General features: G+C 32.8%; 1 protein-coding gene across 1 annotated transcript in view; it reads left to right on the top strand.

The window, feature by feature from the left end:
• LOC140437661 (neuroglobin-like) overlaps window positions 1-19,115 on the top strand; it is a 256,036-nt gene extending 236,921 nt beyond the window's left edge. Inside the window, exons 4-5 of the mRNA XM_072527296.1 lie at window positions 9,026-9,257; window positions 17,599-19,115. Of these exons, the coding sequence (XP_072383397.1) occupies window positions 9,026-9,257; window positions 17,599-17,754 (388 nt within the window). The 3' untranslated portion in view covers window positions 17,755-19,115. The remainder of the gene's footprint in view (window positions 1-9,025; window positions 9,258-17,598) is intronic.
• The last annotated feature ends 3,104 nt before the right edge of the window (window positions 19,116-22,219 follow it).

The following is a 22,219-nucleotide window of genomic DNA, read 5'->3' as shown; positions in this document are numbered from 1 at the left end:
CGGTTTTCTATTTTTCCTACTACTACCAATAGTTTCATAGTCCTCGTACTTCTGATTATGTGGCCTAATTAAGTTATTTGATCTACTAAACTGATCATTCTGATGATAACTAAAATTTTGATCATACTACTTCTATTGATTTTTTTGAGAGTCTTCATTGAAGTATGTAGCAATGGGAAAAATAAGGGCATTTACCAACCTAACCTCAGATTGATCTCGAGAACTAGCATCGTTCATATCTACCGAACTTCTGTTTCTCAAATGTTCTGCCTTTCTCTAGGTCGGTGTGAATACTAATATAACCTTCTTAGTTCTTCTAAAATCATCAGAGTCGGCTTTAATTTTATCTCATATAATGATTCTCGTTCATCATCATCATCAGTAGCTCGACAACACTCTCTAGATCCTGGCTTGTTCTAGGATTTTCCGCCATTCTGTTCTGTTTCTTGCTTTGTTTTTCCAGTTGGTAAGCTTAAGTCTTTTCAGATCTTGTTCCACTTGTTCCATGTATCTAATTTTGGGTCTTCCCTTTGACTTTCTCCCTACTGGTGTTTGTCTCATTATATGTTTTCGTGTTTCAGTCTCCAACATCCGTTCAACATGGACCATCTAGCGCAGACGTCCGATCTTTATGGATGTTATGACCTCGGGTTTATTGTATGCTGTGTATAGTTCAAAATTATATCGTCTGTGCCATATGTGTCATTTTCTTTCACCCCCCTTATATATGTGTCTAAGGATTTTTCGTTCAAACGTACCTAATAGGTTCTCATCGCTTTTCGACAGTGCCCATGTCTCTGATCCATATACTAAGACCGGTTTTATCAGGGTCTTGTATATTTTGCATTTGGTTTTTCTTGTGACGTTGTTAGATCTTAGGTGTTTACTTAGTCCATTATATGATGTCGTTACACTCCCTAAATATATTCGTCTCAAACAAAATCATCATCCGACATAAGGTAAGGCTTCAGGCGGTCAAGGTAGACGACCTTTTTTTAATTTTGAATTAGTTTATGAATTCTAAATACCAGGTCATTAATTCTTTTAATGATTTTGTAAGGTCCTTTCCAGTTTTTTCTGAAGTTTTGGACTTTTGCTTATTTTCCTGGTAAGCCACATTTACTTCCGAATGGATCGTACGTAGCCTTTGTCTTAGAACTTTTGTATAATCATCGATTTCTATTTATTCGTCTTCAAAGTAACCAAATAGCAGCTCTCGGCAACTTTAATTTTTGCAGTTCTAGAGGAAGTCCAATCTAATAGCTTCTCTAAGGTCTTAGTTACTTCAAAATGAGCTTCTCTAGATCCTCCATGAATTTCAGTTTAATATTTCTTCCAATCCTGATCTTGGCAAAACTGATTTTTCATCTATTTTTAATCGGAACTCTCCCAAACACGTTCGAGTACACCATTAACCAAAACTAACTGGTCGCATTGGTTCCAGTAGTATTGCAACACTTGGCTTTTCGAGGAAACATCTTACCATTCTGCCTTGTGACAGGCTTGTTGTTAATTTTTCAAGGCCTCTTAAAAGAGTGTCGACATTACTGTACTAGCCTAATTTTCAGTGTTTCATTTTCAACTAATTTTCGTACAGCGGTTCAATTCATTTTCCAACTTATCCTTCCAGATTCGTATAATTTAATAACTAAGTCGGTGAAGCATGATCTATTTGTTTGTTAGTTAGTTTAGCAAAAATGGCTATATGAGTATTTGTAAAAATGATCCAGAGTTTTCAGAATTTCCAGTGGCTTTCTGATAACACAATAATTTTTCTCCAGTTTGGATAGAGTTTTTGAGAAATCAGCTATTACTCTTTCTTTGCCATTTTGCATCTGCTTCAGAACGCCTTCGATTCCAATGTAACTAGTATATATGTCTACTATAAACTTCATCCGCAAATCCTGCACAAAGTTTTGTACTATGTGTAAAGCCTAACAAAAATTGTGTACTTCATGTTTATTCTTTGGTATAAGCCAGGATCTAAGGGCCTCTGACTTTTTAGGATCGGTGTTTTCTCTCTTGGATAAAATTATACTCCCTAAATTTTTGTCTTCCTTCCTAAACAACTTACATTTCTTGGGACCTAACTTTAGGCTTACGTTGGATAACTTTTTGAGGACTTCTTCACGATGTTTTAGATTTTCTTCAAAGCTCTTGCTGAACATAGACACTTTATTCATATTAGCTAAACACGACTTCCAATGTTAACCATGAAAACCGATTTTATGAGTCTTTCAAAACTCGTAGAAGCATTGCATAAACCAAACGGTATAGCATTACCACAGTCCATTTCAGAGTAAAATGTCATTTTTTCCAGTCACAATACATTTACAAATTTTGGTAGTAAATTTTAAATTTAATGTTAATTTCTATTTTCAGTCCTTCGATATTTTGTGTATTACTTTTATAAACATTTAAAAATCAACCCATAAGTAATGCATTTCTATAAAGCCATAACACAACTTGCCGATAGGCTGTGCCATTTATCAAACCGGGAAATATACATAAGCATAATAAGCTGGGTTTATCTTTATCAAACCTGGCCAATACAATACGCTCTCAGTGTGGTGTTGAGCTTCCGCCGCTCTGGCCCAACATGGGTTTTAGATCAATATTTTCACCAAAAAAACACAGGTATTACTTTTCACTTTTAATACAAACTTCTTACGTGTTTACAATTGGGATAGTAGTTTACAATTAGAAGTTGATTGAAAATAGAACACTTTTAAATATACGTCTCCAAGGTCTGTTTACAGTAACAATAACACGAAATAAATGTAAGTGTAAATAACAACAAGCAGATTACCTCTTAAGTTCACAAGAGAAGTTTTCCGAGCTTATATTGTGTAAAGTGTCAAACATTTTTGTGCTTAGAATAGGCTGTAGTTATTTGCACTAAATGCTCAAATAATTTAGAGAGTATTTTATGTCTGGTTGATAAACACTTGTAGCTACAATAGAGCAGATTGGTCTAATAATTTTCATTAGGTGGTTGAATGGAGTAAAGATTAATATTAAAAATCAGAACAGAAACCTAAGAAAATAGCGAGAAACCTTAGAGACGCCTAGAATGCACAAAGGATTGACGAGCCAAAGATAATAATGATGATGAATAAATTAAATATAAAATAAATTAAATATTTATTTCACCTAAATCACGATCTATTACCTCATTAAATAAAGATAATATTTTATTAACTGCAAGAAACTGTGAGCAGTTATGAATAAAATTAACAACGACATTAGTGTAGGGTTAAAAAAAATTTAATATAAAACGTTAAAAAATACAAAAGCTTGAATGGAATACTAAGTAAACCTAGATATTTTTAAGTTTGAAAGCATGAACCGACCCTGTTCTAATATCCCTCTGGGTCGAATTAAAATGAATTATCCAGTTTACGGGCATTGTTAGACAGAATGGAGATATTCCAGCTTGAGCTTATTCCAGACAGGATAAAAACGTGCGGAGGTTCTGAAATTCGGGAGTTATTTCGCGTTTATTGCCTTTTTATCACGGATTCCCGAAAAAACTGATGTGTTTTTTCCATAAAAACTTCAAAGGGCGGTAGATTTTTCATTTCCTCAAAAAGGGTACTAGGCCCTAAACGGTAAAATTGGCCTTTAAATAATTTGCTTGGTCCCACAACGTTTATACTCTATTCATAATACGCTTTTCCCTGCGAAATTGTAACAAAAAGTGGTACGAAAGGTCTTTGTAGCTGATGGAAATATCGAACATATGAAGGAAATAATTATTTGGCGGTGGCATGATGTTTGATTTATGATTGTGGAAGTAAAATTGAAGGGATACGTTAAACGGTAATGTATACAAAACTAAAAGCTCCAAAAAATTCAATATTTAGGTGAGAAAACATTTACATGATCGAAAAGTATTATTATATAAATTAAATAAATTAAACCTTTTTGAAAAATGTTTGCTGTATTGTAAGATTGGTAAGTCTCATATTCGTTGGCCACCTATCGAAAAGTGGTACTTTTCAGGAGAGGAAGATAACTCTTTTTTAGAGAATCCTAAATCAGCGTCTTGACAAATGAAAAAAATTGTATGTTTTTTATATTTAATGTTTAAGCCTTATTAGATTGATAACAAAATTGAACTGCTTACCGTTTTTGTCTTTCCAGAAAATCACATTCGTTACTTTGCTTTTTGTGTTAATCAACGATTTGTTTTTTTCCAATTTTTCAAAATTGCGAATGTGGAATTTTCGACAGTTCATATTGGTCTAATTTTAACACATTCATATTCTTAATTGAAAAGGAGGAAAATTAAAATAATTTTAATGTTCTTACAAAGTTTATTACAAATAATTTAATTAAAAATTGAAGTTGTAGGATAAAATGGGATAATTATGTTTAAAATAATTATTAAAAGTATTTTTATGAAAGTATGTATTACTAGAAAATTAATGTAATTAGAAACTTAAAAAAATATAAAAGTTAAAAATAATCACAACACATTAATTATGGAACTTCACGTCCTGTAGATACCTCAAGTACTCAGTCATGACCCTCAATTGTTGTAAAATTATGGTAAATTAAAAGTTTTAAATTTTGAATTAAACGTTATCATTGTTTTCAGTTGCGTCAGGTTCTGGAAGACAATCTCTGGCAGTACTAGATGTTGGTAAAGATTGGTAATATTGGTGGTATGGCCTAGGTATTAAGTTTTGTTCCCATAGTGACAAGAGGTTTTTTTGTTCGCATCCGTGATTGGGAGCCTTTCTTCGTATGCTTTAACAGGGTTTATACTATTTTGTTTGCCTCTTTTTTGTTTGGTTTCAAGAGATAAAAAGTTTCCGTCAATTTCCAATACTGGTACCATATACCATCACTATACTTAAAATTAGTATTTCCATTACTTGTTTGGGCTTCATCTTGTACTTAATTTTTTTTTTTTCATATTGTTTTTGCTTTTTTGGTTTTCATATTGTTTTTGGTTTTGGTTTTATTTTATTATCTAGTGCAAATGTCACTCTTCTTTGGTGTTTAAATCTAAGAAGTCGTCATGAAGTAGGTATGTCACTTCAAACGGGCATGGTTTAGTGCGTGCAAGTCTTATGATTTGTGCCCATCCTTCAAGGAGAATTTTTTGACTTAGATTCAATTTTTGAATGGACAGAATCGAATTCCATTTCTGAGTGACCCGGTACAAAAAACACATGGTCAATTGTTTTTAAATTTGGGTGACAATTAACAACATATTGACACATGGCAGAAAAAGCAAAGTTTTTCTGTTCCACAGCAGTTGTCAGAATCATTATGACATGTTCAATATCAGGGTAAGACATGATGTATTTAAATATACATGTAGTAATTTCAGTACTAGCGCGTTTTCCCTAGGTTTCATCCCATATGAAACACTGGAGACTCCCGTCTCCTAAATTATAAATGGTCAAATTATAAATGGCAAGTTTTCTCGCATAAAAAAAGGTCCCGCAGCTCCTTTAGGCGTTATTCTTCAAAGCCGACTGTTTATCTTCATCCCTTTTTTTTCTCGCTGCATCTTTTCTTTCGAGGTGTTTGTGATGGGCTTCGAGGTTTAAAACCTTTTCGTCATCTCCACTACCATCATAAGTGACACAAACTTTGCAAAGGCCTTTTTTCTGCTTGTGAAATTTCATAAATGTGACACATTCATCATTTTGCATTTCACAAATATGCCTTTAGTTATATTTATACAAAACAAAAGTATCGAATATTCCATTTTCGTCAGTTTGCAGTATATTCGATATTTTGACCAAAACAAAATGACAAAATGTTCATATTCGATAGTTTAAACAAAATATTTCCCGCGTTTCTTATCAAGCTACAATTTCGATATTTTGCTACAAGGTGTATCACAGCTAATGCAAGGAAAAGGCATCGAATCTGAAAAACCCGATTTTTCACATTCGATAGTTGGAAATGGTAGGGACTTAATCAACGATCTCAACGCTACTCTTAAGGTGGACGCTGATCAAGGTTTCTTCATTGTGCTTTATATTTTATTTTGTTTTTAAGTCAATATATGTTTGCTGTATTTTGCCATCTTCAGCTATCTTTTCTAGCGTCATTAATTCAATACAATATAGAGCTTTCAATAATTAAATGAGGACTGTCTGACTAATCTTTTAATTTGTATAATTATTTAGACTTTTACGTGATTTTGCTGTTTGGAATATTATAAAATATGCAATATTATGCAATGTCGATTTTTTCCTTCTCTAATAGGGTTTTTTTGGTAGTCGGTCAACTAATCATTTAACTTATGATAGATAGATATATGTGTGTTTTGTAATGGATTAGTGATCGTGAATTTTTGTGTTATTATTGATTTGTTCACTTTCTACTTCAATTTCTTAACCTCAAACTAGAACCATTAGTGAACAAGTAAAGGAGACATATGTTTGGTGGTAGTTGCTCGGTTATCTGAAGCTTGACAATAATCTAGCAAGAGAAATCAGATAATTATTACGGGCAAATAAAGTTGATATTAGAACTATTATTTGAGTATTTTACTTTCTTCTCTCATATCCTAAATCTTTATCATCATCATCATTATCATTAACCTGTATGCGTCCACTGCTTGACATAGGTCTCCCTCAACTCTTTCCATTTGACTCTGTCTTGTGCGGTTTGCATCCAGTTACTGCTATCACGCTTTAGGTCGTCGGTCCATCTTGTTAGTGGGCGTCCTCTGCTCCGTAGTACTTCTTGTCTTAGTCTCCACTCGATAATACCATCGGTTGTTTGATAATCTGGCGACGTGTCTTACTCAATTCCATTTTAGCGACGCAACTTTTTCGATGGCGTCTGTTTTTTTCAGATATAATATCTGGCGCTCCATAGTCCACTGAGTCACGCAAATCTTTCACTATTTTCACTACCTTTTTTGTGAGTGTTAATGTTTCCGCTCCATAAGTGAGTACAGGTAATACACATTGATCAAAGATTTTCGTTTTGAGGTATATAGGTAGATCTGATTTAAATACATCATTTAATTTACCAAACGCTGCTCAAGCTACTCCTATGCGACGTGAGAGCTTACACGTCTGGTTATCTCTGCCCAATCGAGTTTCATACCCTAAGTACTTCGATTTTTACTTTTGTAAAGTACTTTTCGAAGTACTTTTGTGCAGACTACGATGCAGTCTGCACAATATCACTTCCATCAACAGAAATATTTTGTTCATAATAATCGTCAGTCCAACCTCGAAGAAAGTGTGATATAATTTTTCAAACATTATTATTGTATCATCCATACAATCGGCTATAAGAACGCTGTCATCTCCAAATTTCATTAGACTGAACTTCTCTCCGTTTATGATAATACCATGCTCGTTCAGATCTGCTGTCTAACAAGTATGTTCTAAAAGCGTCGTGAATAACTTTGCAGAGACGCTGTCTCCTTGCCGTACTCCTTGTTGTATACACAATTTATTTGTTTCTTTTTCAGATAGACTTTCGCTAGACATGGCATTTTGGTAGATATATTTGATTATGTTAGTGTAGTGATGGTCTATTCGGCATTCTGTCAATGTTTTTAACATTTTCTGATTACTTATGGTAACGAATGCTTTCTCATAGTCCACGAATATCAGTGCCTATGGTTTATTGTATTCTGCAGACTTCTCTATCAGGTTTTTTATCACTAGTAAGTGGCTGTATATGTATGTATATGTGAGAGAGCAAACTTTAGATCTGTTATGTCTCCTTGCTTGTGTAATGAAACAATGACTGCATTGTTCCATTGAGAAGTTTTTCTTTGGTAGATGTATTCGGTAAAAAGCTTCTCCAAAGCCTGAATAATTTGATTTTCACCTAGTTTGATCGCCTCGATGACTACTCTATCATCGCCAGGGCTTTGTTATTTTTTATTTCTAAAAGCGCCGTTTTGATTATGTATCGAGTTATGTCTGGCATTAATTCTGATCCCTGGTTTGTGATTTTGGGCAAGGGCTGATCTTGCCTTTCGTCAGTGCTCTCGTATATTTCGCAATAAAAGAATTTGATAAGCTCAAGAATTTTGGGTATATCCGTAGTAATGTTTCCATCTTTGTTTCTTATTTTGTATATATTTTGTTGCCTATGTCGTTCGTATATTGCCTCAAAACTTTTAAACTTTTGTTTTCTTAAATTATTTTGGTTATATAAGAAACTTGTAGAGTATTGTTTTCTCTTACGTCTTTTGGGATTGTTGTGTAGTTGGAGCCATATTTTTCCGTCAGCTGTCTTCTTTTCCAGATAAGCACTTTGATATTTTGGCTTAGTCCTTCCTTATGGGTCATAACGGTCGGGCAGCACTCCATTTCCGTTTCTTTTAGTGCCTTCGTTATGCCGTCATTTGCTTGATCTACATCTTCCATTTGATTTTGCAAATCTTGTATATGTCTGGTTAGTGTATCTTTATACAGGTCGTTGTTTTCTAAGGGAATCCATAGTTTTTCGTGTTTTTAGGATCATTTTTGTTCTTTTCAATTTGACATTTGATAGTGTCTTAGCTCAGATTAATCTGTGGTCGCTTCCTATTGAAAATTTGTTGAGTACTTCGATGACTTTGATTTTTTCTTTTCTGTTTGTTCTGATATAATCTATTTTATTTTTGACACTACCATATGGGCTGATCCATGTCCATTTATGCTGAGGCTTTTCATCAAAAAAAGAGTTCATCATAGATAAATTTTACTGGTGTAAGAAGTTCTGCAATCTTTGCCCCAAATTATTTCTTTCGCCATATCCATACTTACCCATTGCTACTTCTGCGTCATTTAAACCCCATTTTCGCATTAAAGTCGCTCATAATTATTGTGTAATATGCTGGTGTGGCATGTAACGCTGTTTCTAGGTCCTCATAAAATTCTTCAATTTCTTCATCCGGGTGAGTAGTCGTAGGAGCATATATCTGGATTACCTTATGGTTATATCTGGCATTTAGTTGGATGCTAAAGTATCCTATATATAATGTATAAAATAAAATTGATTGGACACTACATAAAATTGTTAATATTTTCTTTATTTGCAGATTATTTGAGGAACATGGGGAACTACTAAACCTCTTCGAAAAGTTCAAAGAACTAAAAACCAAGGAAGATCAGGCGAATAGCTTAGAACTTCAAGAACACGCCAGTACTGTAATGAATACCTTAGACGAAGGAATTAAGGGATTGGATAACCTGGATGCCTTCTTTGAGTACCTGCATCAAGTAGGAGCTTCGCATCGTCGGATACCGGGGTTCAAAGTTGAATATTTTTGGGTAAGCAATTTTTAAGATATCGGATATTTCTTAGGTAGTAGACACAAAAAATTATATACAGCAATATTAATTCATTTTATAAACTCATAAAACTGCTTAAAAGTCATGATAAAGTTGCTTATAGAGCTTGAATTTCTTTCAATTTTTTAACGTTTTGATGACTTCTTTCTCTGATGTTATTTTTCTCTCCTTCATTTTCAATGTCTTTAACTTGGATTTCTGCTTCTAGAAACCCTATTTCACTTCTTATATTTAGTCTCTCCTCAAAGTTATCTGTTCATATTTTTAGTATCTGGTACTGGTCAATAATGTCCTGTTTTTTAATGATTTATAATCTAGGTTTGAATTCCTTTCTATTCTGGTATTCTAGCCGTCTTGTAGAATGTTCGCGTTATCATTTATGTGTCAAACTTCTGTAGTTCCCTCAATTAGTCTTCTATATGCTCTTTATTCTTTCTTTTCAGTAATCTTTTTCTTCTCGTATCAGCTGCGTATACTCTTCCTCTATTTGTCTCGTTCCTTGCAATTGGAGTCTAATATATGCTTGATTTTTTTATTTGGGTTGCTTGTTTATATTTCTCATCGTACCAGTCTGGCCCTATTTTTTTTACGTTTTTGCCTACCAATCACTTCAGTTGCCACCTCTTTCAATATGGTTCTAAACTACATCCAGTAGTTGTTTTCTGTTTTTTGGCTTGGAGGATTTAAATTCATTAAACTCGTAAAGAAATTATGGCGTTGAAGTCTCCATTTATAATGTATGAGACAGGTATTTGGTTTAATAAATTGGAATTTTTTTTACATTGAATAATCACCAAAATATAAGATTTCGCTTTTTCAGCTAACACAAAAAGATATGGTTTATATCTAGGTTAGGTAATGCAGTCATTTTCATTGAATAAGACCATAATTTTTCGAGTAATTTGTGTCAGTGTAGTTAAATAACTCCCTTTTGTTATCCCTTTAGCGCAAATTGCTACCTTTGGAAAATTTCTATTGTTAATCTCTTCTCGTAACTTTATTGTACTACTACTCGCCATTGTTCTGTTCTCTGCTGGCGAAAATTATACATTTTTTTATTCGTCTAAATTAAGTAAAAAAATTCAAGTAAAAATACGCTGCCTAAAACGTTATGAAATATTTTGTATGTCATTAATTACTGTTATATTTAAAAGTCCTTTATTGATGTCACTGTATTAGTTTGTCCTGACAAAATACAGTAGAATAATGTTAATTCAATTAGCCCAGTCTGGTTAAAAAAAAGGTCGAAAAATGTTTCGCAGATATCTGAAGCTTTTAAGACATAGGTGGGGGTTACTAGATGACGAATAGATGAAAAGATACTCCTATTTTTACCTTGCGTTTTCTTTAAACAATAATTTATGGTCACAATTTGATTTTTTGTCTATAAGTTTTTTCCCTTATATTTTAAATAAACAATATTTATATCATTTTTTATATCAAGAATATCTTTATTCTCCCGTATTTTCAATTTTAAATTCATAAATAATTTACGAGATATTTGCAAAAAAGCAGTTTTTTTGCACTAATTTATAAATTGTATTAATTTTTTTATTAACAAAATAAAAAGTTATTAATACATTTAAGCATCGAGTAATTACCGTCTTTTAAATTTGTGCGAAATTTCCCCCCGATCGGTCAAATAGTTTAAAAGTTTTTTAATTTGTTTATCCCTGAGGCTAATTATTTAAACTATTGAGCTTGCCCTATGCATGATGCTAGACACATTTAGCAAATTACATAGGATTCTTTAAGACTTAGACTATCTTAGAAGTTAAATGCATATTGCGTTTTCATCGAAATTATTTACAAAATAAACGTTTGAAAAAGTGGTATGTTTTTTTACTTATAAACAATTGTAATAACTTCTATATTTTTCAAGCTACAGACTTGTACGTACAACCATTGGATAGCTGGTAAAAAAACTCACATTAAAAAATAAAAAAAATTCTATGACCAATAGGGACGAAGTTAGCGACTATTTTTTTTTAATCATATCTCCATTGTTTATAAACATTAAGAAGTAAAATTTGCACAAATTTTGAATAAAAATCTAAACTTTATATTCAAACTTATAGCTATAAAATTCATCTAATTTTTCGAAACTTACAGCCCTCTGAATCGAAGGTACTTTCGAAAGATCAACATAGGAAAGTGAAGAGGATAACTGTTTCAGCTCCGTTTTTTTTTTCGACATCGGAACTACAAATTGCAACACGTACTTCAATTGCAGCTGGAAGCCTCTTTTTTTTATTCTGGGGTAGCTCGTTGAAATATGAATAACTACATAGTTTTCACTGGCCGGAAAATATGGGAAACCTCGGAAAAATTGAGTCCATTTGAAATTCACCGTAAATACTTACTTTTTTTTAATTTGGCTCAAATAGTCTGTCGCAGTAGTAATAATGATGACATAATTTTCACCCCCCATAAATCTCGGAAAATCCCGGAAAATCAACATATATTTTTTCATTTTATATCAATGATGTAATAATACTTATATATTTTATAAATTAAATTTCAGGTAATTTTTTACACAATATAATAATATATTCCTTATATTAATTATAATTGTTTGTATTTTTATAATTAACAATATTGATTTTTATTCTATTTTTCGTACAAATATGATATACAATATTAATCTAATCTGCGTTACTGCTTTGATAAAATAAGTCGTTTTTTTCATCACTTGTCTTATTAAATTTTGCAAGGTTTATTGAACTTTACTTTTTTTATTTTCTTTACATACATTGGTTTAAAAGTTAAAATTCAGCTCTGCACCTTTTTGTTGCAGGTTGTTTGTCTTCACTTATTAAGTCAGTCTATAAATATACATCTTCAGAATCACTGTCGTCATCAAACGTAACTGTACCGAGGTTGCAGCATATTTTCTCCTCTTCTTTTAGTTAAAACTTTTTTGTTCAAAAAACACAAAATATTTTACTTAAAGAAGTATAAGTATATTGCTTTGTAAGCCACTATACTGAGACTGACGAAATTTTGGAGCGAGGAGCTAAAACAGTTTCCCTTCCACTTTCCTATGTCGATCTTTCGAAAGTAACTTTGTTTCGAAAGGCTGTAAGTTTCGAAAAATTGGATAAATTTTATAGCTATAAGTTTCAATATAAAGTTTAGATTTTCATTCAAAATTTTACTTCTTAATGTTTATAAATAATGGAGATATGATTTTAAAAAAATAGTCGCTAACTTCGTCCCTATTAGTTATAGAAGGAATCTTTTTTTTTAATGTGAGTTTTTTTACCAGCTATCCAATCCAGCTATCTATACGTACAAGTTTGTAGCTTGAAAAATATAAGTTTATAAGTAAAAAACATACCCCTTTTTCAAACGTTTATTTTGTAAATAATTTCGATGAAAACGCAATATGCATTTAACTTCTAAGATAATCTAAGTCTTAAAGAATCCTATGAAATTTGCTAAATGTGTCTAGCATCATGCATAGGGCAAGCTCAATAGTTTAAATAATTAGCCTCAGGGATAAACAAATTAAATAACTTTTAAACTATTTGACCGATCGGGGGGAAATTTCGCACAAATTTAAAAGACAGTAATTCCTCGATGTTGAAATGTATTAATAACTTTTTATTTTGTTAATAAAAAAAATTAATACAATTTATAAATTAGTGCAAAAAAACTGCTTTTTTGCAAATATCTCCGTAAATTATTTATCAATTTTAATTGAAAAAACGGGAAAATAAAGATATTCTTGATATAAAAAAATTATATAAATATTGTTTTTTTTAAATATAAGGGAAAAAACTTATAGACAAAAAATCAAATTGTGACCATAAATTATTGTTTAAAAAAAACGCAAGGTAAAAATAGGAGTACCTTTTCATCTATTCGTCATCTAATAACCCCCACCTATGTTTTAAAAGCTTCAGATATCTGCGAAAAATTTTGCCGTGAAATCGATGATTTTTGCATAACCAGACTGGGCTAAATGAACATTATACATTTACGTCTCCGTGACTCTGATTGGAAATATGTAATAATTATACCCATTCTAAGTTTCGAAGAATCTGTTCTAAAAAGTTCTTTTGAGTTTGAACTATATCACTTTTCTAACCATAAACACTGAAAACTTTTCAACACTTCCACAAAATTTATTTTAAATTATTATCACTAGTGCCTTTCTCAAGTGATCTATTTTTGGTATATGTTTACATTTTATATTCTTTAACTGAATAAGTTGAGTAGGGGAGAACTGTTTGTCTTAAGTTGGTCATTCACAATTATGTCTATATTTTTTAATTTGTTGATTTCCATAGATTCTAATAAAGATAGCTAAAGTCCTTTATATTTAATGTGAAGCATTTGAAATTCTTATGTAGAATCTGTTTTTCTATTATTGAAAGCCCTTGTATGATCTGCTATACGTTTGATAAAAGTTCTACCAGTTTGACACATGTAAGTTTTTGGGCAGTCGCCACATTAAGTTTGTATACACCGCTGTGTAATTGCTTTTTCTATTGACTCTTGTTGTTTTTAATATATTTGCCTAAATTGTTATTTGTTCTAAAAGCTGGTGTTATTCCTTTCTTTTTTATGTGGCTATTTTTGTTTATATCTTGCCTGTATATGAAATCGAGCAGAAAGTACTGGGTTTTTCTCTGGTGATGGAAATAATACTTTCAGGGCTTTCTTATGTAGTTTTTGATTTAAAATTTTATTTATTGTGTATATAAAATAAACACTTAATTACAAAAATTACTAAATTAGATTTATAAATAAAAGGTTTCATATTTTTTTAAAGTAACGATTTATTTATAGCCTAAGCCAACTCTTAAAATCAGATTGTTGATAAATACAATTTATTCATGTCAGAAAAGTTCACCACCATATATAAGTTATACTTATTTACATAGAAACGCCAGGAAAATCATTTCGGAAATTTTGTATTCCGGAGGTGTCACCTAAAGGATATTTCGAGGTTCATTCGATTTTTCCACTGCTTTGCTAGACGTTTTCGTTGAGACTTGTTGAATTTATATCGAGATGGTGTTTGGAATTAACGAGATGTTCTGTCACAGTACTAATTTACTTATTTTTGTGTACATCCAGCAGAAATTCGTTCTGCAACTTCAGGGAAGACTTCGTGATCGTGGTTTTAATGAAAAATTACGAAAATTCGATAATGCTGGATGAAAAATAAAATGTGTTTACGTTTCCTCGTTTCCTTGCGGTTTTAATAGACTGTGAATATAAAATTAGGATGGGTGCGCTAAGAAAAGTTTGTGGAACACTTATATTAATTTGTATTTGTATTTTATATTATTAATTTGTATTTTTAGCATTGATTATTGAACATAAAAAACGCAAAACTTAAGAACTATTTAGGTCAGGGAATAAAATAGGGAAGCTTTGGCCTGCTTCGGGACGCCCTTCCATTCATCCCTATCAAATGTCTTTCTTCTCCATTCTCTAATGCCAACTGTTTTGAGATAATGTTTCACGTCGTCAAGATATCTTAGCCATTTGAACCCCGTTAGGATGCAACACGTCAAGAAAAAAATAACGAAATTTCATTCTAAACTTTTATAATTAAATATAATTATTTTCATAAATACTAATAAATTCATCTCCTTATTAAATATCACAGTTTTCGTCGGTTATGATATGCCGTAATGTATTCGCAACAAACAATACAGGCAATATTCTAAATTTAATCTATACACATCAAAATAATCTAGGAGAAAAAACAAAATTCGAGATTACGGAAGGGTTTCAAATAATTTTTTTCAAACATTTTTAATAAAAAGTTATAAACAAGTAGTGTGCCGCATACAAAGTAAACATTTTTTCTTAAGAAAATTCTTCAATTAAGAAAATGAAGAGAGAACATCATAAGTTAAAAAATGATAACAAAAAAAATAAAAAACTAATTTCTTCTTATTCTTCAAGTGCCATCTTCAGCAGAATTCTTCTATACACCCACAGCTCGAATGATTCCAGTTTTTTCATTGATGTCGCATTCAAGGTCCAAGATTCCATTCCATAAAACAAAGTCGAAAAGTATAGCACCTCGCCAACCTAACTCTTAGTTTCAATTTTAAATCCTTTGTACTCTTCTCATTTTGTTGAAATTTGCTCTAGCCTTTTCTATTCTGATTTTGATCTCCTGAATGTAATAATTTGTGTTAATCAAACTGTTCCCAGATATGCATATTTGTCCACTTATTCGACGTTGGTTCCGTTTATTAGAAGATTCTCGTTATTTCTTTGATTTTTCGATATTCTCATAAATTTCATCTTCTTTGCGTTCATTGTTAGACCGTACTCTTTTCCATACTCCGCTATTCTGGTCACCAGTCTCTGAAGATGTTCAATATTTTCGGGTAAGATCACAGTATCGTACGCATATCTAATGTTGTTAATGGGAACTCCATTTACCTTTATTCCAGCTGTTTCACCCTCAAGAGCGTTTTTAAAGATCTCTTCGGAGTAGGTATTAAAAAGAATTGGCGACAATACCCATCCCTGTCTCACTCCATGTCTAATTTCAATTTCTTCTGACAGCTGTTCGTTAACACGTACTTTTGCTCGCTGTTTATAGTATAAATTTGATATGATCCTGAGGTCGTTGTAGTGAATCTTTGATTTCAGGACATTCATTTATTGTTTATATCGTACTTTATCGAATGCTTTATTATAGTCCATAAAACATGCGTATATATATCTTGATTGATGTCCAGACATCTTTGTATCAGTATATTAAGTGAAAAAAGAGCTTCATGCGTTCCTAGGCCTTTGCGAAAACCAAATTGTGTATCATTAACGTCTATGTCCAGTTTGTGATATATTCGGTTATGGATGACTTTTAGTAGAAACTTTAGCACATGAGACATCAAGCTAATGTTGTGGTAGTCGCTGCATTCTCTTGCGTTTTTCTTTTTGGGGAAACAAATAAAAATCGACGTTAATCACTCTTTGGGTAATACGCCTGAACTGTAAATTTGGTTCAAGAGTGTCACTAAAACATCAATGTGCTTCTCATCTAGAATTTTTAGGATTTCTATGGAAAGCATGTCAGGTCCAGGGCTTTTCCCGCTCTTCATTGTCAAAAAACTATTTTGTTGCCCCTCAATTCCCAACAAAGTATTCTTTAGGTTAAGTTACTACAGTGTATGACTTCCACGGTTGTTGATTACTGTCTTATATTTGTAAGGTAAACTCATCATCAGATGGTCAATGTCTTGCGGCGGTATTCTGTTCAACTCCATTAAAAGGCCATCAAACAGTTGCTATCTTGTATTAAAGGCAATATGTTATTGTAAAATGCGTCTGCCCAATATGTCCCATGCTCAATTAAATTTAAATTTGGCGATTGTGCAGGCCATGGTAAAACCCCAATGTTCCAGACAAATGAGATTGGTTCTTCCATAAAGAGTGATGCCACTTCATTCCATTATACTGCCGCCTTGCTGTCTATGAACCTCCTCCACAGTGGCCAATCCTTCAGTATTGCCAGATGGTCTCCAAATTCTTGTCCGTCTTGCATTTGGTGCAAATCCAAATCGGGACCATCTGTGTGTCAAAATATGCCCACTCAATTTGCCCACTGAAGTCTATGAGCGGGATTTACTCTGGATAACACAAGCATTTTCACAGGTCTTCAAGCATTTAATCGTACTTCATGCAGTCTATTTCTATTCTATATTACAAACACCTGATAAGTCTCTTGCAGCATCATTTGTAATTGTGATGTAGTTACAGTGTGATCTCGCAAAGCCTTCAACCTAATTAAACGGTCTTAAATCTGGTTGGTTATTCTTGTACGGTCTATATGACATTCTGCAATATCACCAGTTTCTTGACACTTTAACCACAAACGAATAATAACACTTATTTTCATGTGGAGGACCTCATCAATTTTTATTTGACTTCTGTCAGCTTGAAGCATCCTGATAGCACGCTACTGCGTCTTGTGATGATTTAAATGATGTCTCTCCAATATTGGCAATTGCAAAACTAAATAAGAATCCACATAGACATCGAAAATCAAGTACCAATAAAAAAATATGACTATTTATCTTATAAACAAAAAACGCATATTGAAGTTTTGTTAAATTTTTTATAGCCATTCTTATCAGCATTACCGTCAAATTAGTACAATAATCGACAAAACAACAAAAAAGATTAAAAACATAAATTTATTTTTGTATTTTCAGCTAACATTGATATAAAGCTAATAATTTAGGTGTCCCCTAGATTATTTTGATGTGTGTATTATAATAATTATTCTCGTCAAGTTATATCTTATTATCATTTTATAGACAGAGCTTTTTTGTTTCAGAAAATCGAGAAACCATTCCTGGAAGCCGTAGAACTAACATTAGGAGATAGATACACTGAAAACGTAGAAAATATATACAAAATTACAATAAAATTCATCATAGAAACGCTGATAAAAGGATACGATAATGCCAATAATGCCAATGCGCCCACGTGAAGTTTAACCGACTGAATCTAATTATTAATGTGTACTGCTAAAAATACCAATTTGATTTTTATATATAGAACCAAAATATCCAATTCTCGGGACGTTCAACCCTTGGGGATTCGATCCCGGAAACTCTGGAATGTTCAGCGCGACAATATGAATACCGGAAGCTATAAAAAACGTTCGACTGTTTGCTCGCTTCATATTTTCCATAAACTAATTAATTAATTCCTATTGTTAATACGCCACGTGGCAACAGGGAATTTATATTAAATTTGTTTACAAAAGAGATGATAAAACTATTCAGATCAATGACCTGTAACTATTTTTTGTCTTATATAAGTCGACAAAAATCAATGTTCACACTGATAACTATCTTATGTTCTTCTCTTTATTTCTATAAAAATTCTACAACCAGGAAAAATGTCATTTATCTTCATTTACTTAAAATTTCTGTGGTTTCTATACATCGAAACTAATATTATTAATGTTTAACGTCAATATTTAATTATGCTGCAATATTGCCACACATCACTTACTTCGATACCTCGATAGTTGTTTGTTTAACACGTGAAAAAAGTAACGCGACAATAAATTGTCTAACAAGACTGTCAGGTCGAGTTTGGCAACACATCTAGTGCAATGAGGTTCACGAGTTGCATGCAATAGTTTTTCTACGTTCATGCAAAAACCAAAAACCGTTGTATTGAGATGACACTATAGTGTGACACACTTACTATTAATTAGCACTGAGTCAATTACGAATTATTTAACTCAAATATAATTGTACATTTTGTGCAGTTTACAATATTATTATTTCTTTTTGAAATGTTTTTTAATTCCACCTCCGGGTTTGTGATTTCTCTCGATGTACTAGTCCTTATCTGTACATAATAATTTTCTTTAAACTGCAATATTTGCTTTACAATAAGCCGCTGAAATATTTGCTTCGGCCGCCTCTGTAGAGATCAGGATTTTTTAAACGGAAAAATCTTGCAATATTGTACGATATTCTAGCACACTGTTACGACACAAATAATAATTGTTACGAAAAAACAATATTACCAGACATTGTTAGAAGACATTGTAACATAACTCCATATTGAGCGAATGAATAAACGTCACATGTTTGTTATTTTTCTGTAAATTATTATTTTATTTTAATTTCTTTTGATTTTATTCATTTGTTAGCTTTCTGTTTTGTTTTACTATTTTTATTCTAAAAATAGTTGGCGCTCAACTTTTCTATCAACTAAATATTTTGGTTAGTTATTATTCTTCAGTTTAAATGAACACTTATTTCAGTTATGTTCCCATTTATTCTTTGTATTCAGACTCTGTAGCTAGCTTAACTAGCGACAAAGTTTATTTGTCTGTGGCAACTCTGACTTCCGATTTCTAGTTTAACTAGCGACAAAGTTTATTTGCCTGTTGGCAACTCTGACTTCCGATTTATGTCATGTCATGGTCCACTTCAAGATACCGAAGTGGGAAAGTTATTTTCTGTATCTTTTGTCTATTTAAAGTGGAGTTGTAATGTTCAATCTAATCTTGGGTTTTTTCTCCATATTGAATTTTGTTCCCCTTTTTGGTGGAGCACACCAAATAATCACGTAATGTACCACAGATGTTAAATACTACAGTACCATAGCTGCTACCATAATAAAGCCAATATCTCCATGAAACCTGCAATTAACTCCACGTGAGAAAACTACATTCAACTCTATCTACCCATCTTTCCACTGATCTTTTTCTTTTTTATTTTTTTATGGCTGTTGTAAAATGCTTCTCTCCTAGTGATGTTTCCTTTCTACTGCTAACATATATTACCAGACACATGCTGAGAAACGCAACCCGTGATAGTCACCAGGCCGCCGCATAGACAGTCCTGTACGGGGATGCTACTTGCAACAGACTCATTTTGTTCACTCGTATCATGAGCCCCTTGTAGGTCGAGATCTCTACCGCCACACTCCAGACTGGTGCCTTGTAAAGGATAATTGACTGCACAACATCGTGTAGGGCCCTCCTCCTTTCTGATTTGAGTACCCAATGTTGAGCATCGCCCCTCCCTTCCAGCGCAGTCGCACTCTTCGCTGCCTTCCGGACTACCATCCGTATATGCTCCCCTTATCCGCCATATTGGTGTAGCGTCACTCTCAGATATTGCACATCTGCACATTCTGTCATCCAGTCCTTCATGACGTTGCCCGTATGTCTTACCCAAAGTCCTACTTGTCGATCCGTCCTAGCAGCATCCTCTCATATAACTTCCCGATGCATGGAAGGAGGCATATTGGGCGATACTTCTCCCCAGTTTTGGAAAGCAGTACCAACCTTGATGTCTTCTAAGCCTCAGGAAATGTCTGTGCTTCAAGTAATGCATTCATGTGCTCCAAAAGCCACCCATTTTCCGCACGTCCTAGACCCTTTACCGCTTCGGGCGGCATCTGTTCTAGTTCGGCAGGCCTACGCATCTTGAGTGCATCTAATGCCTCGACTAATTCATCCATGGTAAAGGGTATGGCCCGCTCAGATCCCTCGTTCCTCCACACTCCATATCATCTGCTGGACCGAAAAAGCTCTATTATCTCACGCTTTTTGTCTAGTGGCATTTCGTATGAGGGGTAAGCATGGATTTTATTGCAATCCTTTATTCTTGACCTGATGTCTAGAAAGATGTCCTCAATAACTAATGTAGGTACTTAGTTTTATTTTTAACCTATCCATTTCTTAAAAAATATACGTAACTACACTTTTTGTTGTATATATAATATAAAACCATAAAATAATGTTTGTTAAGGTTAGAAATTGTTGTGTATTTTGAGGTTAGAAACGGTAAGAATTGTCCGAAAATCGTTCGTGAAGAATTGAAACCTGTAAACTACTAACTAACCATGGCATTAATCCCTAATTGGTCCGAAACTTGTCGAAATTTATTAAGGGACTATCTCCGCGAACAAAGCTACTATAGTAATTGTTTGAAACCTACAATAACATCACAGAAAACTGACTGAATATGGCTTAGGTGTAGTTAGGTTTGACATAACTAGTCAAATAAAATTTTGATTGCACCATTGTAATAAAGATCCAAGTTTTTTCTTTGCATGAACATAGAAAAAAACGTTTCGGTTATCGATTTTCTTAATGTCTAGCCTAGAATATCACATAGATAAGCAGTGAATACATAAAATCCAAATAAAATGTTTATTTTCTCTATTCCCGGTATTATTTTAAATGCAGACCATTTATTAGTGTGTATGCGAGAATCAGTCAAACTAGTTGCATTGGTTTCCGAGGTTACTAAACTGGAATTGTATTTTAAACTTAACTAAAATAGAAATAAATTTTGTATAAAATACTTTCGAACTAAGTTGGACTCTGTAATAAATCATCTCTGGATGTAAAACATAATTTATTTTCTCGGTAGCGCAGTGTACATAACGTTAACTTATCAAGTGAAATGGAAGGTTCGAATCCGGTCGGGTATGTACTTCCAGAAAAATTTTCATGTTCATCGGATCGGTTTTCGTTCGCGAAAAAGCACCACATCCGTCAAACTTGCCGTATCAACACTTATCCGTACCAAGCATTTACTCAACAGACATACTATACAAAAGAGTTGGTTGCATAGTTGATTTTCAAATTACAAAAAAAAGATAAAATAATCTATTTTTCGTTACCAAATTCGTTTCGTCTTCCAAACTAATTCTATTAATGCTGTTTGTGGAAATGAGCAGTGATGACACTCCAAGACTAAAGTAAAAGAATGATGTAGACGAGGGCGCGAAGATTGGTGCAAAAATTGGCAAAAAGCAGGAAAACTAGCACTACATACTATTGAAGGCAAACTGTTTCACTTGTTAGATCTAAATTATTATTTACATGACACTAAATATTCAGGGTCCAACTGGTATTGAAAGTATTATCGATATTAATTAATAGTTTTGTAATTAGCTTGGAAGCAGTTTCCGGGAACGAATTGTTTAAGTGTACATTATTGTCCGTGAACCAAAAGCCCACCCCTGAGTGTATCATGTAAATATTCGTACGTATGTATGTATTTATTTGCTGTAAGAGGTAGGTGACGTTAAAAGTTAGAAGAAAAATGGTTTTAGATATAAAAACTTTTCCTATTACAGTTGGTCTTAAAAACGTTTGGCATGTTATTGTTATGATCATCTTATATTTATTTTAATAATAGTCTGAATAATATATTACAAATAAATTTATATTCCTGTACGATATACAGAGTGTTCCAATAACGTTGGCTACTGGCTCTATCTTGTGAAGTACAATAGAGAGAATGACGTAAAAAACTTTTCAAATTGTTTTGTCAAATGCGCTAAATAAGAAACGTTTTACTTCGCGACTAATAGTTAACAATGCCAAAATACTGTCGTCTCGTATGTTATACATGGTTTTTCCCCTTCCACAGCCTCCATGACCACTTTGGTTGAGTGCTAACCTATGT

The sequence above is a fragment of the Diabrotica undecimpunctata genome, chromosome 3 (genome assembly GCF_040954645.1).
Source record: "Diabrotica undecimpunctata isolate CICGRU chromosome 3, icDiaUnde3, whole genome shotgun sequence".
Taxonomy (NCBI): Eukaryota; Metazoa; Arthropoda; class Insecta; order Coleoptera; family Chrysomelidae; genus Diabrotica; species Diabrotica undecimpunctata.
The sequence above is the reverse complement of the archived record's forward strand: the minus strand, read 5'-3'. Positions and strand labels throughout refer to the sequence as shown.